The sequence below is a fragment of the Garra rufa genome, chromosome 10 (genome assembly GCF_049309525.1).
Source record: "Garra rufa chromosome 10, GarRuf1.0, whole genome shotgun sequence".
NCBI classification, from domain to species: Eukaryota; Metazoa; Chordata; class Actinopteri; order Cypriniformes; family Cyprinidae; genus Garra; species Garra rufa.
In genome coordinates this window covers 43,672,363-43,685,287 of record NC_133370.1, presented here as the reverse complement: position 1 = coordinate 43,685,287, position 12,925 = coordinate 43,672,363, and the positions used below count along the sequence as shown (strand labels likewise).

General features: G+C 33.6%; 1 protein-coding gene, 1 long non-coding RNA gene and 3 other non-coding genes across 5 annotated transcripts in view; all 5 read right to left on the bottom strand.

The window, feature by feature from the left end:
• The window catches only part of dvl3a (dishevelled segment polarity protein 3a), a 31,549-nt gene extending 25,998 nt beyond the window's left edge, over positions 1-5,551 (bottom strand). The window contains exon 1 of the mRNA XM_073848555.1: positions 5,042-5,551. Within this exon, the coding sequence (XP_073704656.1) occupies positions 5,042-5,202 (161 nt within the window). The 5' untranslated portion in view covers positions 5,203-5,551. The remainder of the gene's footprint in view (positions 1-5,041) is intronic.
• Positions 5,552-9,498: 3,947 nt separating this feature from the next.
• LOC141343475 (uncharacterized) lies at positions 9,499-12,138 on the bottom strand. The gene is made up of 7 exons (XR_012356763.1): positions 12,018-12,138; positions 11,541-11,633; positions 11,105-11,164; positions 10,768-10,823; positions 10,208-10,277; positions 9,867-9,938; positions 9,499-9,647 (listed from the first exon to the last, which is right to left on the bottom strand). It is a non-coding gene; the product is annotated as an uncharacterized lncRNA (long non-coding RNA).
• On the bottom strand, positions 10,024-10,158 carry LOC141345046 (small nucleolar RNA SNORA13). Its single transcript, XR_012356912.1, has one exon. It is a non-coding gene; the product is annotated as a small nucleolar RNA SNORA13 (small nucleolar RNA).
• LOC141345045 (small nucleolar RNA SNORA13) lies at positions 10,557-10,691 on the bottom strand. Its single transcript, XR_012356911.1, has one exon. It is a non-coding gene; the product is annotated as a small nucleolar RNA SNORA13 (small nucleolar RNA).
• Positions 11,236-11,372, bottom strand: LOC141345044 (small nucleolar RNA SNORA13). Its single transcript, XR_012356910.1, has one exon. It is a non-coding gene; the product is annotated as a small nucleolar RNA SNORA13 (small nucleolar RNA).
• Positions 12,139-12,925: the final 787 nt, after the last annotated feature.

Here is a 12,925-nt window from a genome sequence, read left to right as displayed (position 1 = left end):
GACTGGTATGCGATGAGCTCAATCAGATCAGTTAGATTTGCATATTCGTTTGTAAAACATAAACAATTTCTCACACTTTTTGATCATTTTTACTACTAATTGTTTACATTTACTGCATAACTTTTTTTTTTCTTTTACTATTTTTTACTATATCAGGTTCCAATGCTCGCAAATTAAATAAACCTTTGGTGTGACAATTTTTCAACAGCACACATATTTTATGCTTTCTCTAAAAGGTTTTTTAAATAGGAATTAATACTTTTATTCTGAAAGGATGCATTAAATTGATCAAAAGTAGAAGAAAGTATTTTCACACTGAGACAAAATATTTCTATTTCAAATAAACACTGTTCTTTTGAAATGTATACTCAAAGAATCCTGAAAAAACAAATAAAACATTTTTTTCTACATTGATAATGATTAAAAATGTTTCTTAAGCATCATATCATCAAATTAGAATGATTTCTGAAGGATCATGCTGAAAATTCAGCTTTGATCACAGAAATAAATTACATGAAAATATATTCAAATGCAAAACAGTTCTTTTAAGTTGTAGTAATATTTCACAATATTAATGTTTTTACTGATCAAATAAATGCAGCCTTGGTGAGCAGAAAAGACTTATTTTAAAACAAAAACAAATCTTTATTAATAATATAATTAATTATGAAGTACAGACATGAACTTTTTAAAAGTAAACTATATTTAAACTATATTTATAAAGTGAGGGACTTCAAAATTATTGTCTGTGGTATTTAAAACCATGCCACAGATTCGTAATATTTTAAACCCAGATTATTTTTTCATTAGAAATTAATACTTTTATTCAATGAGGATGCATTAATTTGATCAAAAGTAGCAGAAAGTATTTTTACACTGACACAAATATTTTTTTATTCCAAATAAACACTGTTCTTTTAAATTGTATACTCAAAGAATCCTGAAAACAATATTTTTTTGACATTGATAATAATAAGAAATTTTTCTTAAGCATCAAATCATCATATTAGAATGATTTCTGAAGGATCATGCTGAAAATTCAGCTTTGATCACAGAAATAAATTACTTTTTAAAATATATTCAAATGCAAAACAGTTCTTTTAAATTGTAATAATATTTTACAATATTAATGTTTTCACTGTGTTTTTGATCAAATAAATGCAGCCTTGGTGAGCAGAAAAGACTCATTTTAAAACTTTATTAATATAATTAATATGTATGGTTGGATTATGAAGTATAGACATGAAATTTATAAAAAAAAATCAAATATCATTTATAAACTGAGGCAAGTCAAAATTATTGTCTGTGGTTTTTAAAACCATGCTACAGATTCGTAATATTTTAAACCCTGCTTATTTTTTCATTAACATAAACCACCCATTTTTATGTGCATACAGCAAAAAAAATAACTTTAATTCATTCCCAAACACTCTCTAATCTAATAACATCACTTAAAAATGTGTTAAAAGACTCTTTGTTGTGTTGACAGACATGTAAAACATCAACAGAGACGGATTCAATTGAGCTATTCGTTTCCATTTGGCAGAAATCTGAGCCTGCCCTTCAACGGCGAACATCTTTAAGCTTTTAATGAACTTTTTTGAAGGGGAGTTAAAGGGAGGAGAACGGGGCGATCAAACTACGACATATTTCACTGGGGAAGGTTGTAAAGCTGCCAGCGCTGAAGCGATCAGGGCATTCCACAGTCGCTGCCTGCAGTTGTTCCAAGTCAACATTCTTTCGCCTAATGCAACAGACAGACAAGACACGAACACTAGCCAGCACTCCAAATGGGACTTATTCACAAGCTGGGGGTTAGTTTAAAGATACAGGTAACAGACAGAATAAATGAACTTTTAAACATAAACACAAATATAGAGCAACGTTTCACAACCTTTAACGATCCGACGCCGAAATATAAAGAAATGTCCAAAAAATGTCAATCTGAAATGCGACACTTTATGAAAAATTTATTTTCGTGGCTTTTCTAACTACTCATGATGACTGACAAATAATTTTTTATTTTATTTAGAAGTCATTCTAGAGATACTGAGTCACGGTTTGGTCAGTTATCAATGGCCACATTGGCACTCGGATACTCGGATGTAAACAACAGCATTGATTGCACGTTAATGTACTACTGAATACGTTGTTCTGTTAATTTATGCTGTCTAAACCATGAAAAAATATATATATAGAGAGAGAGGAGGACTAAGTAAGCAGGAAAGTGCAATATTATGGCAAACTAAAGTTAATAGGTGGTTAAATACTTATGAGCAGCATTAATTAAGATATTAGCCTCATATTTCACCTACCTTACCAGAAATGATAAAAACAAACATGAATGTTGTCAAGATTCTTGCTTTGGAAATCCTGGTTCAGTTTGGACTACCACAAACACCTAATGTTGCTCAGAAAGTTTTTGCACTCTTCTTGATTTGTTATAACTTTTGGCAGTCTATAGTACTCCAAATGGTTTTTTTTTTCGGTCGACCGATTAGTACAGCCCAAAACATGACAATAACTGATCAATTTCAGCAGCAATAATTAGAAAAATATGCAAGTTTCATTTAGTTTAGTGGCACTGTTTACGTTTAGTGCCGCCAATATGGCCAACAATTGATGATATGCCGTGAAAACACTATATTTAATCAAACTATGAAGCACACAAATGTTCGATAAGACATTTAACTGCCTTACAAGCATGTTCTAATCATTACTAGCACTCAAAAAGTGCAATATCCAACCAACTATATTTACATGCCTGTTTGTCACTCCAAAACCTCCTATTTCTAATTTGTCATGATCTGGCAACCTTGCATATTGTAATAATGACAAGATGTAAAATACATGTTTTAAATGTCTTCATTTATCATCCTACTCATGATAAATGACAAATGATTTCCAATTTTACTTACAAGTTATTCTAGAGATAATGCCGGACAAATTGTAATTGATCTATTTAATGATAATAACCTACCTCCGATAAGACAAGATTAACTTTTTACAAGCACTCACAATAAGCAATACACAACCAATTATATATTCAAACTTAAAGCAAGGCTTGAAAAATGTGACCCTGGACCACAAAACCTTAAAAGTCTTAAGCAGCACAGGAATATTTGTAGCAATAGCCAAAAATACACTGTATGGCTTAAAATAACCAATTTTTCTTTTAGGCCCAAAAGCATTGGGATATTAAGTAAATATCACATTCCATAAACATATTTTGTAAATTTCTCACTGTAAATATATCAAACTACGAAGCACACATATGTCCGATAAGACATTTCACTACCTTGCATTAGCAATATCTAACCAACTATATTTTTAAACACAAAGCAATGCTCGCAAAATTACATTACCTTACTAATTTCCATGCCTGTATGTCACTCCAAAACCTGATATTTTTTCTGATCTGGCAACCCTGCATATTGTAATAATGCCAAGATATAAAGAAAATGTCCAAAAAAATCTGAAATCCAACACTTTTAGAACACACACGGCCTACTCATGATAACTGACAAATGATTTCCAATTTTACTTACTTACATTTTTACTAAGTTATTCTAGAGATAATGCCGGACAAATTTTAAATAATCTATAGCCTACCTCTGATAAGACAAGATTAACTTTTTACAAGCAGTCGCAATGAGCAATACACAACCAATTATATATTTAAACGTAAAGCAAGGCTTGAAAAATGTGACCCTGGACTAGAAAACCAGTCTTAAGCAGCACGTGTATATTTCTAGCAATAGCCAAAAATACACCGTATGGCTTAAAATAACCATTTTTTTAAGCCCAAAATCATTAAGATATTAAGTTAAGATCACATTCCATGAAGATATTTAGTAAATTTTCTATGAATATATCAAAATGTAATTTTTGATTAGTAATATGCATTGCTAAGAACTTAATGTTCTGAGTATTTAGATTTTTCACACCCTTAGATTGCAGATTTTTAAATAGTTGTATCTCGGCCAAATATTGTCCTATTCCAACAAACCTATACATCAATGGAAAGCTTATTTATATGTATTTAGCTTTCTAATTTCCATGCTGTACCTCACTTTAAAATCCCTGATATTAAAATTTTTTCCATGACCTGGCAACCCCGGTCTACTTATCCAAATGTGTACAAGGTCTGCTTTTAAAGGCCTAATGAAGGCCTAAATAAGAGGTCAGAGAGTTCACAGAAACTCCAAACGGCTTTTAAAAGATGGGAACCTTGAGAAAAGCGAGTCCATGGCTAATGATCAAGCCCACACCATAAATAAGGTGAAACGCGTCTGAAATTCCACATAAACGCACCTAGAATGTTTTCTGTTTTTATCATTTGGGGGGACGTTCGGTTTTGGGGACATATGGCCGTTGAGCAGCGCATGCGCACTGCGCATTCAAATCGGTTCTACTGTACTTCGATGTGCTTTAGAGGTGGAAAATTCCTCAAAGTGTTAACGTTAGTTAAACGAATTAGTTTCGCCGATACTCCCTCATGAATGTTCTGACGCGGAGGCGCTTTGTAAAAAAAGAAAATACTTTAGGAACCGGATCTGAACACAATAAGCGTAAAGAAACCCCAAAACCAAGAGTGCTTTTTGTGTAGTCATGGTAATTTAGACTGACGCTGGAGAACATTCAAGAAGAAAGAACACTAAACAACTCCGTCCCCTGATACTTTGACTGTGGTCACCAACCATCCACTAACTATCAAACTAACTGCACCCAAAGCTTGTGCCGACAGGCCAAAAGCCATATTTGAGAGTAATCCAGCCTTAAAATGGATGCCGTCGTCAATTGAACAGGACCTAACATTCACCCCTGCTGAACTCCGCACACACACACTGTTCATTTGACTCCGTTCACACACAGTTGTGTCCAACACAACTAATAAAACACATTTTATCAGCCTGAAAAAAACAAAGCAGTCGATTCACAATCCAAACAAGGGGAGAAACGTGCGAAGAGCTGGAATTGTCCGTTAAACCCGAGAAATACATGCAGAAGTGCGAAGAAAACTAATGTACGGTAGGCTCACCCAAAATCATCGTCCATAGATTTAAAGAAAAACTTGTAGCTTGGTTTCTTGAGAGCATTTTTCAGGTCCAACAGGGTGACCCTTTCGGCAGGGATGGGCAGTTTGACCAGGTATGGAGTTTCCTGGTCGTCGAGATGGTAGATAACTTTAGTCTCCCCCATTGCAGACCGCTGGGGAGAAGTGAACGGCGGTCATCCAGCGCAGGGGCTCCCCTGATGCCCCTCCAGAGTGGGCTTTTGCTCGCTTTCACCCGCCAGTTGACTTTTTTGTTAATCCCGTTCGTTCTTTCTTTCTTTGCTTCCTCCGGAGTTCCCAGGAATCTTCTCTATCAGCGCGAATATTCCATGAGCTGCTGGGTTTGAAAGGCGATTAATGATCCATACTCTTATCCCACTGTATCCCAGCTGTTGAGAACAGAGGATAGGGCGTGAAATGTGTGATAAAGAAGATTATTTTGGTCAGGAATGCCGTGGCTACTCGGAGAGCTTCCCTGTGCTCTCCTTACAGAGGGTTTTGTATTGCTTTCATTGACGCCGAATGCCCGGGGAAACGTGCTCCCTCTAGCGGAGAGGGGTGGTAGGTGTGAAAAAAGTTACGTGGGGTCATTCTGCTGAACGGATGCCATTTGGAGACTGGGGTAAGCTGGGCCGTTTACCCAAGTTGTCCTCTAGGCAAGGAGAAATACAGTTCGAGTCAAAAGTTTACTTACACTTTGCATACACCTGTTAGATTCTTAATTCCCACGAATTCTTTGGTTTTTCAGCATTTTTATGTTTGAACCCTTTCCAACAATGACTGTATGATTCTGAGACCCATCTTTTCACACTGAGGACAACGGAGGGACTCATATGCAACTATTAAAGAAGGTTCAAACGCTCACTGATGATTTAGAAGGAAACATAATGATAAGAGATAGGGGGTGAAAACTTTTGAACAGAGTGAAGATGTGAACATTTGTCTTATTTCGCCTAAATATCATGTTTTTTTTTCATTTAGTAATGCACTTCAGAAGCTACAGAAGATACTTACTTGTTTCCCAGAAGAAGTTAAATTTACCTCAGTTTGTCCTTCTGAAGCATCTGTGAGCGTTTAAACCTTCTGTAATAGTTGCATATGACTATGAGTCCCTCAGTTGTCCTTAGTGTGAAAGGATGGATCTCAAAATCATACAGTCATTGTTTGATGGATCTCAAAATCATACAGTCATTGTTTCAAATACACAAAAATGCTGAAAACCCAAAGAATTTGTGGGACATGAAGAATTTTTCTGAAGAACAGCGGGCAGTTGAACTGTTCAGGACAAACAAGGATCTCATGAACAACTATCACTAAAGAAAAAAAACAGTATTAAGTATCAAGTGTATGTAAACGTTTGATTGAGGTTGTTTTTATAAATTCAACTATTATTTGCTCTTGTGGACTATTTGTAAATGTCTTTTATGTGAAATTTCTTATTCAGGTCAGTACTAAATAAAAAATAGCATGCATTTTTTATAATCCCTATTATTTTGGTAAAATAATTAACATTTTGCAGATTCTGCAAGGTGTATGTAATCTTTTGATCTCAACTGTATATCTAAATATATTTCTATAAAATCACATACATACAGCTATTAAAAAACAGCACTTAAAAAATAGCGGTCAATGGGACAAAATGAATTAAGTTAGGGATAAACTGTCATGTCAAGAGGAGAAATGTCATTTAAGTACACAAAAAGTTTTACACAAAAAAAAGAAATCATGTATGCTTTATCCCATTCTAAAGTCTTATTTTATGTATTTTTTTTAAATATATTAATGTAGTGAAACTTTTTGCTTATTTTAATAGAAAACATTTATAAAATTCATTATTGAACTGAAAAACTAAGACATTATTTCACATAATCAAAGTTTTAGTAAACAGTGCTGGGGGGATTATTTACGAGCTGTAGTCTAACAGATTACAAATTTTTATGATGAAACTGTAGTCAGTAGTTTAATTTGGATTACTCATTCAGGTAATGCATTTGGACTACTTTTAGATTTGACTTATTTCAGGTTGTTTATAACTTGTTTATCAATTTGAATAGGATTTTTCTTATAAAAGGGAAATCCAATATATTCCATTCCTTTTCTACATCATGATGCATTGATCATTCCATCACTTCAAGGTTTAACAGTTACTATAATCTTATTTTGAGCATTTTAAAATGTAATATAATCTAATTACAAATACTAAATTTTTGTAATCTGATTACTTAATCCAGATTACATGTAATCAATTACTACCCATCACTTATATATGTGAAGCACAATATTATGAAAGTAACAGATGCAATGAATTTTGTTTAATTAAAAACAAACATATGGAGTTAAAAGCTGCATTTTGTCTTATTCTCTCTTTTTTCTCTAAGAAATATGATTTAAATGCACTTCTGCACAATCTATCACATCTAATGAAAGCATTTTATCTCTTGATAAAACTCAACCTGTATATAGTTCACATTAAAGTAGGTTAGATAAAATTAGAGACAATACAACCACTTGACCTGGTTTATAATTGCTGTGTTTTGCAGGCAGATTTGCCTTCTGTATCATACACTGTTGAGTCACATGACGATAACACCAGGGAATGCTCTAGGTTTGGACTATGAGATGCTCATAATCATTAGTCACATCAAGTGCTCATATCAACACCCAGAATGTTCTTGATAATTCATACAGTGTATACCAATTATGCTTTAGTGCATTTCAGGTGTACAGAAAACTGTAAGACCTTTATATGCACTGTAACATTATTTTATTCATACCTGTAATGTGCAACCCTATAATCTAAGAAACTGCTAAATGTTTGTCAGGGGACTATGTATTGAAAGGGTCATGGCTATCTGAGATATACACATGAGCAAAATAATTTTTCTGAATTTCAAGTAAGTTTCAGTGTAGCAACAAAAATGACTGAAGTAAATGCAAATTTGTGTGTTCACATACACCTTGCAGAATCTGCTAAATTAATGTTCAATTTTACCAAAGTAGGAGGGATCATACAAAATGCATGCTATTTTTTATTTAGTACTGACCTGAATAAGATATTTCACATAAAAGAAGTTTACATATAATCCACAAGAGAAAATATATTAGATAGGTTCTTAATAGTGTGTTTTTACCTGAATGATCCACAGCTGTTTTTTTAGTGGTAGTTGTTCATGAGTTCCTTGTCCTGAACAGTCTAAACTGCCTTGCTGTTCTTCAAAAAACCCTTAAGGTCCCACAAATTCTTTGGTTTTTCAGCATTTTTGTGTATTTGAACCCTTTCCAACAATGATTGTATGATTTTGAGATGCAACTTTTCACACTGAGGACAACTGAGGGACTTATTTTGTCTTCTGGGGAAAATATAAGTATATAATTTGTAGCTTCTAAAGGGCCGTACTAAATGAAAATATATATATTTAGGCAAAATAAGAGAAATGTACACATCTTCATTCTGTTCATAAGTTTACACCCCTGGCTCTTAATGCATTGTGTTTCCTTCTGAAGCATCAGTGAGCGTTTGAACCTTCTGTAATAGTTGCGTACGAGTCCCTCAGTTGTCCTCAGTGTGAAAAGATGGATCTCAAAATCATACAGTCATTACTGGAAAGGCTTCAAATACACAAAAATGTTGAAAAACCAAAGAATTTGTGGGACCTGAAGAATTTTTTAGAAGGAACAACACTCATGAAGGGACTCATGAACAACTATCACAAAAAAAAACAGCTGTGGATCAAGTAACTTTTGAACAGGGTCATTTTTTAAAAAATCCACTATTATTTTCTCTTTTGCACTATATGTAAACATCGTTTATGGGAAATATCTTATTCAGATCAGTCCTAAAAAAAAGTTAATTTTGTGTGATTCCTCTTCTGTTGGTAAAATAATTAACATTTAGCAGATTCTGCTAGATATAAACTTTTGACCTTGACTATATCATGCATGTTGGTGAATTGCCAATGCATACAGGATTACATTTTATTGGCGAAACATTAAATCATGGAATTACTTAATGAATAATTTTCATTATTAATAGCAGCAAAGGATAAAGAGTGTCAGTGGCTCAGTTAATATTGATTGCAAAACAGGCAAGATTTCATATTTCTCTGAAACCCTGATGTGTTCAATCCCCTAAAAGATTATACAAATGTTTAATGAAAGCATTGCATTTCTAAAAATAAAACAGTTGAAAATGGTTTCAAATATAATGCATATAAAATCTTATTGATATGTGGTGAAAAAAAAAAAAAAAAAAGTTCTATTCGAACTCAATTGTTTGTATTTCAAATGTAAATCATTCTGGAACCAAATGACACAAATAACTCCCTGACATAGTATTTTGAATTGAACACAGTTTTGTTTTTGCAGACAGCTCGATTTTATTTATTTTTTAACTCATTTCTCCTTGCCTTAGAGGACAAATTTAAGAAAAAAGTAAAAAAATACAAGTTGAAAACAGAAAAATTCCTTTATGTTGTTTACCACATAATATTAAAACAGTTTTTCAAGAGACCATAAAACATCCACATACAAAAAGACACAATGTTAACCAGAAGGTTTTATTTATAAAAGTATGTAGCGCAGAAAACAGCATCTGGAAGAGAACACAAAGAAATATCAAGCCACAGAAACACTTGGACACAGCGTGAACACATGAATTCTGAAAATCTAGAAATGTGCACAGTTCTACAAAACAGCGGCAAGCCTTTATTCAACTAAAACTTATTTACACAGCGCTTTTCACTATACAAATCACAAAGCGGCATTAAAAGAGAACAAATCAAATTAGTCAATGAGTGTTAGTAAAACTCACCTCGCACACCACTAGTCCTTGAATGCTGGGTAATTTCCACTAAAAAGGATCGCTCTTTGGAGAATGTAGACTCTTTATAATAAAAAGGATGAATAAATTAGCATTGAGATGTGCATTTTTATGCATTGCATTACGTTATTATAGTGTATAAAAGAGTTAATGTCCATAACATGAAACTTCTGAAAGGCACTAATGTAAGCACCTTTCATCAGCCACCTTATGTATTAATGTCCGCCCTATTTGACACCACATTCATCTGAACAGCAATGAATGGGCAACACTTTTTAAGGCAAGATTGGGTTTACTGTAACTTTATTAAAACTTTTTTTAAACCTGCATACCAGGTGTCATTTAACCCCGTCCATGTTGCTGTTGAAGCCTTTTACTGCATTTTACCACAGGTCTGCTCACCTGAAATGATAGAACATGATTGTTAAAACTCACTAATTTACTTCTACTAGAAAGCATCACTCTTTGGAGAATGTAGACCCTTTATAATGGACAGGATGAACAAATCAGCATTGAGATGTGCATTTTTTGCATTGCATTACATTAACGTAGTAGATAATGCGTCATCAAAACAGTTAATGTCCATAACATGACCCTTTATAATAGACAGGATGAATAAATCAGCATTGAGATATGCATTGCATTACATTAATGTAGTGTATAATGCATCTTCAAAAGAGTTAATGTCCATAACATGAAACTTCTGAAAGGCACATATGCAAGCACCTTTCATCAGCCACCTTATGTATTAATGTCCGCCCTATTTGACACCACATTCATCTGAACAGCAATGAATGGGCAACACTTTTTAAGGCAAGATTGGGTTTACTGAAGTTTATTAAAACATCTTTTTTTAAACGTAAGAGAATGGAAAATGTTTATAGATGCATACCAGGTGTCATGTTGCGGTTGAAGCCTTTTACTGCATTTTACCACAGGTCTGCTCACCTGAAATGATAGAATATGATTGTTAAAACTCACTAATTTACTTCTACTAGAAAGCATCACTCTTTGGAGAATGTAGATGCTTTATAATAGACAGGATGAATAAATTAGCATTGAGATGTGCATTTTTATGCATTGCATTAACAGTGTATAATGCATCTTCAGAAGAGTTAATGTCCATAACTTTTATAAGGCACAGATGCAAGCACCTTTCATCAGCCTCCTTATGGATTAATGTCTGCTTAAACTGTTAAAGAGAAAGGAAAATGTTCATAGATGCATACCAGGTGTCATTTAACCCAGTCCATGTTGCTGTTACAGCCTTTAACTGCAGGTCTGCTCACCTGAAATGACAGAATATGATTGTTAAACCACGCACACAAGTGTTCAGGTCATGAATATAACTCATTGTGAATGGTGTTCTTGTCATAGCACAAGCAAGAGAAACAATTAAGAGTGTTCTCTCAAAAATTTGGCTATTACAAGATTTACTGTGCGCCTTAGTAGACACCACATTCATCTAATAGAAAACGAATGGGCAACACAAAGGCAAGACAGAGAAACATATCTGCATGGATTCAGTATAAATCGCATTCTAATGGAGCTAGTTTCACTTTATAGCACATCTGCAATAAACAGATTAAAAATAAAAATATTTAATCTTCATCAACTACTCAGGTGGAGCGATCATGCAAATTCATATAAAATGTAAATTCACACCTGGAGTTCAAAAACACACATCTGCTCCTGGTCCTCATGGTGTCACCATGCGATATGGCAAATCAGCCATTTCCTGCTGCTTTCAGTTTAATGCTAAAGACAGAAAGAAAGAAAAATCAAAGACATATTATTATAAATTTAATTGCACTTGCAAAAATATAAGTGATGGAAGTACGGGGGCAAAAATTATTTTTCAAATATAAAGAGGAGGGATGGTCAGCAACATATTTAATTGGCTATTTACAGCTTCTCAAGGGTCACAGAGAAACCATTTTTAAATATGACAACAGAAAGATTTATTTGCACATCTCAGCTGACGAGTTACTAAAATAAACGAGGAATGTTTGAAGAACGACGACTGGAAGTTACAACATTAAACAGGATACTCCACACACGGAATCCTCCCTTTTCATAATCGTACCACTAAAAGTAAATATTTCTATAAAACCCGTTCATACACAAACATTTACTACTTACCCACATGCTACACAATAAACACGTCTATGCCACTTTAAGAGCGCATGGTGACACTCGCTCTCACTTGATCATCTCCACGTGGAAAACTAACCAGAAAAGTCCTTCGGGAGGCATGAAGGACCCAGTGTAGGCGACTGAGAAAGTGCCTGAGTGCAATTACTTAAACTGGTTTCCTCAACCTACGCAACCAATCCAAGTTGGACACACATACTTATTATATTCGTTATAAATAATTTCCACACTTTTTGTACTGCGTTTACTCTCTCAAGACTTCACGAGGTCATTTTTTAAAACAGTAACGTTACGGAAGAAGTTCTGATTTTCCAGTATAATCCATAGAAATGTTAAATTTTAATTCGTTTCAAAATGTATTCTAACAGTGAATTTAGATATTCTTTATATATTTGTATTTAACAAAATCTCATATTATAACAACAGAAAAAGGTTTGAGAATAAAAAACGAAATAATATTTGCCAAGAAACATTATTAACCTAAGCTTTCGACAAGGGGTCTGTAAAGAAGACCACTGAGAAGATATAATAAAACATTTAGAATTGGCTTAGATCTGCAAATTTTAAATTTGAATAAAATTATTATTATTACTGTCGTCATTTATTTTCCCTCGTGTCATGGAACTTAAAAAGATATTTTGGAGAAATGTTATTTATTTACCTGCTTACAATGAAAGTCAAAATGGTGAATGGAGATCAATTTTAGAGGGTTTTTTGGCCTTTCTTTAGTTATACCAGCGAAGTGTATATTTAATTAAATTTAAAAAACAGTTGTTTGCATTTGTCTCAGTGACTGGACAGCAGTCATGCTATGGCAAACCGTTTTAACATTTAATCTATAAACCATAATAGTATCTTTTTTTTTTTACCTTACTAGTACTTATTTTTAGATACTA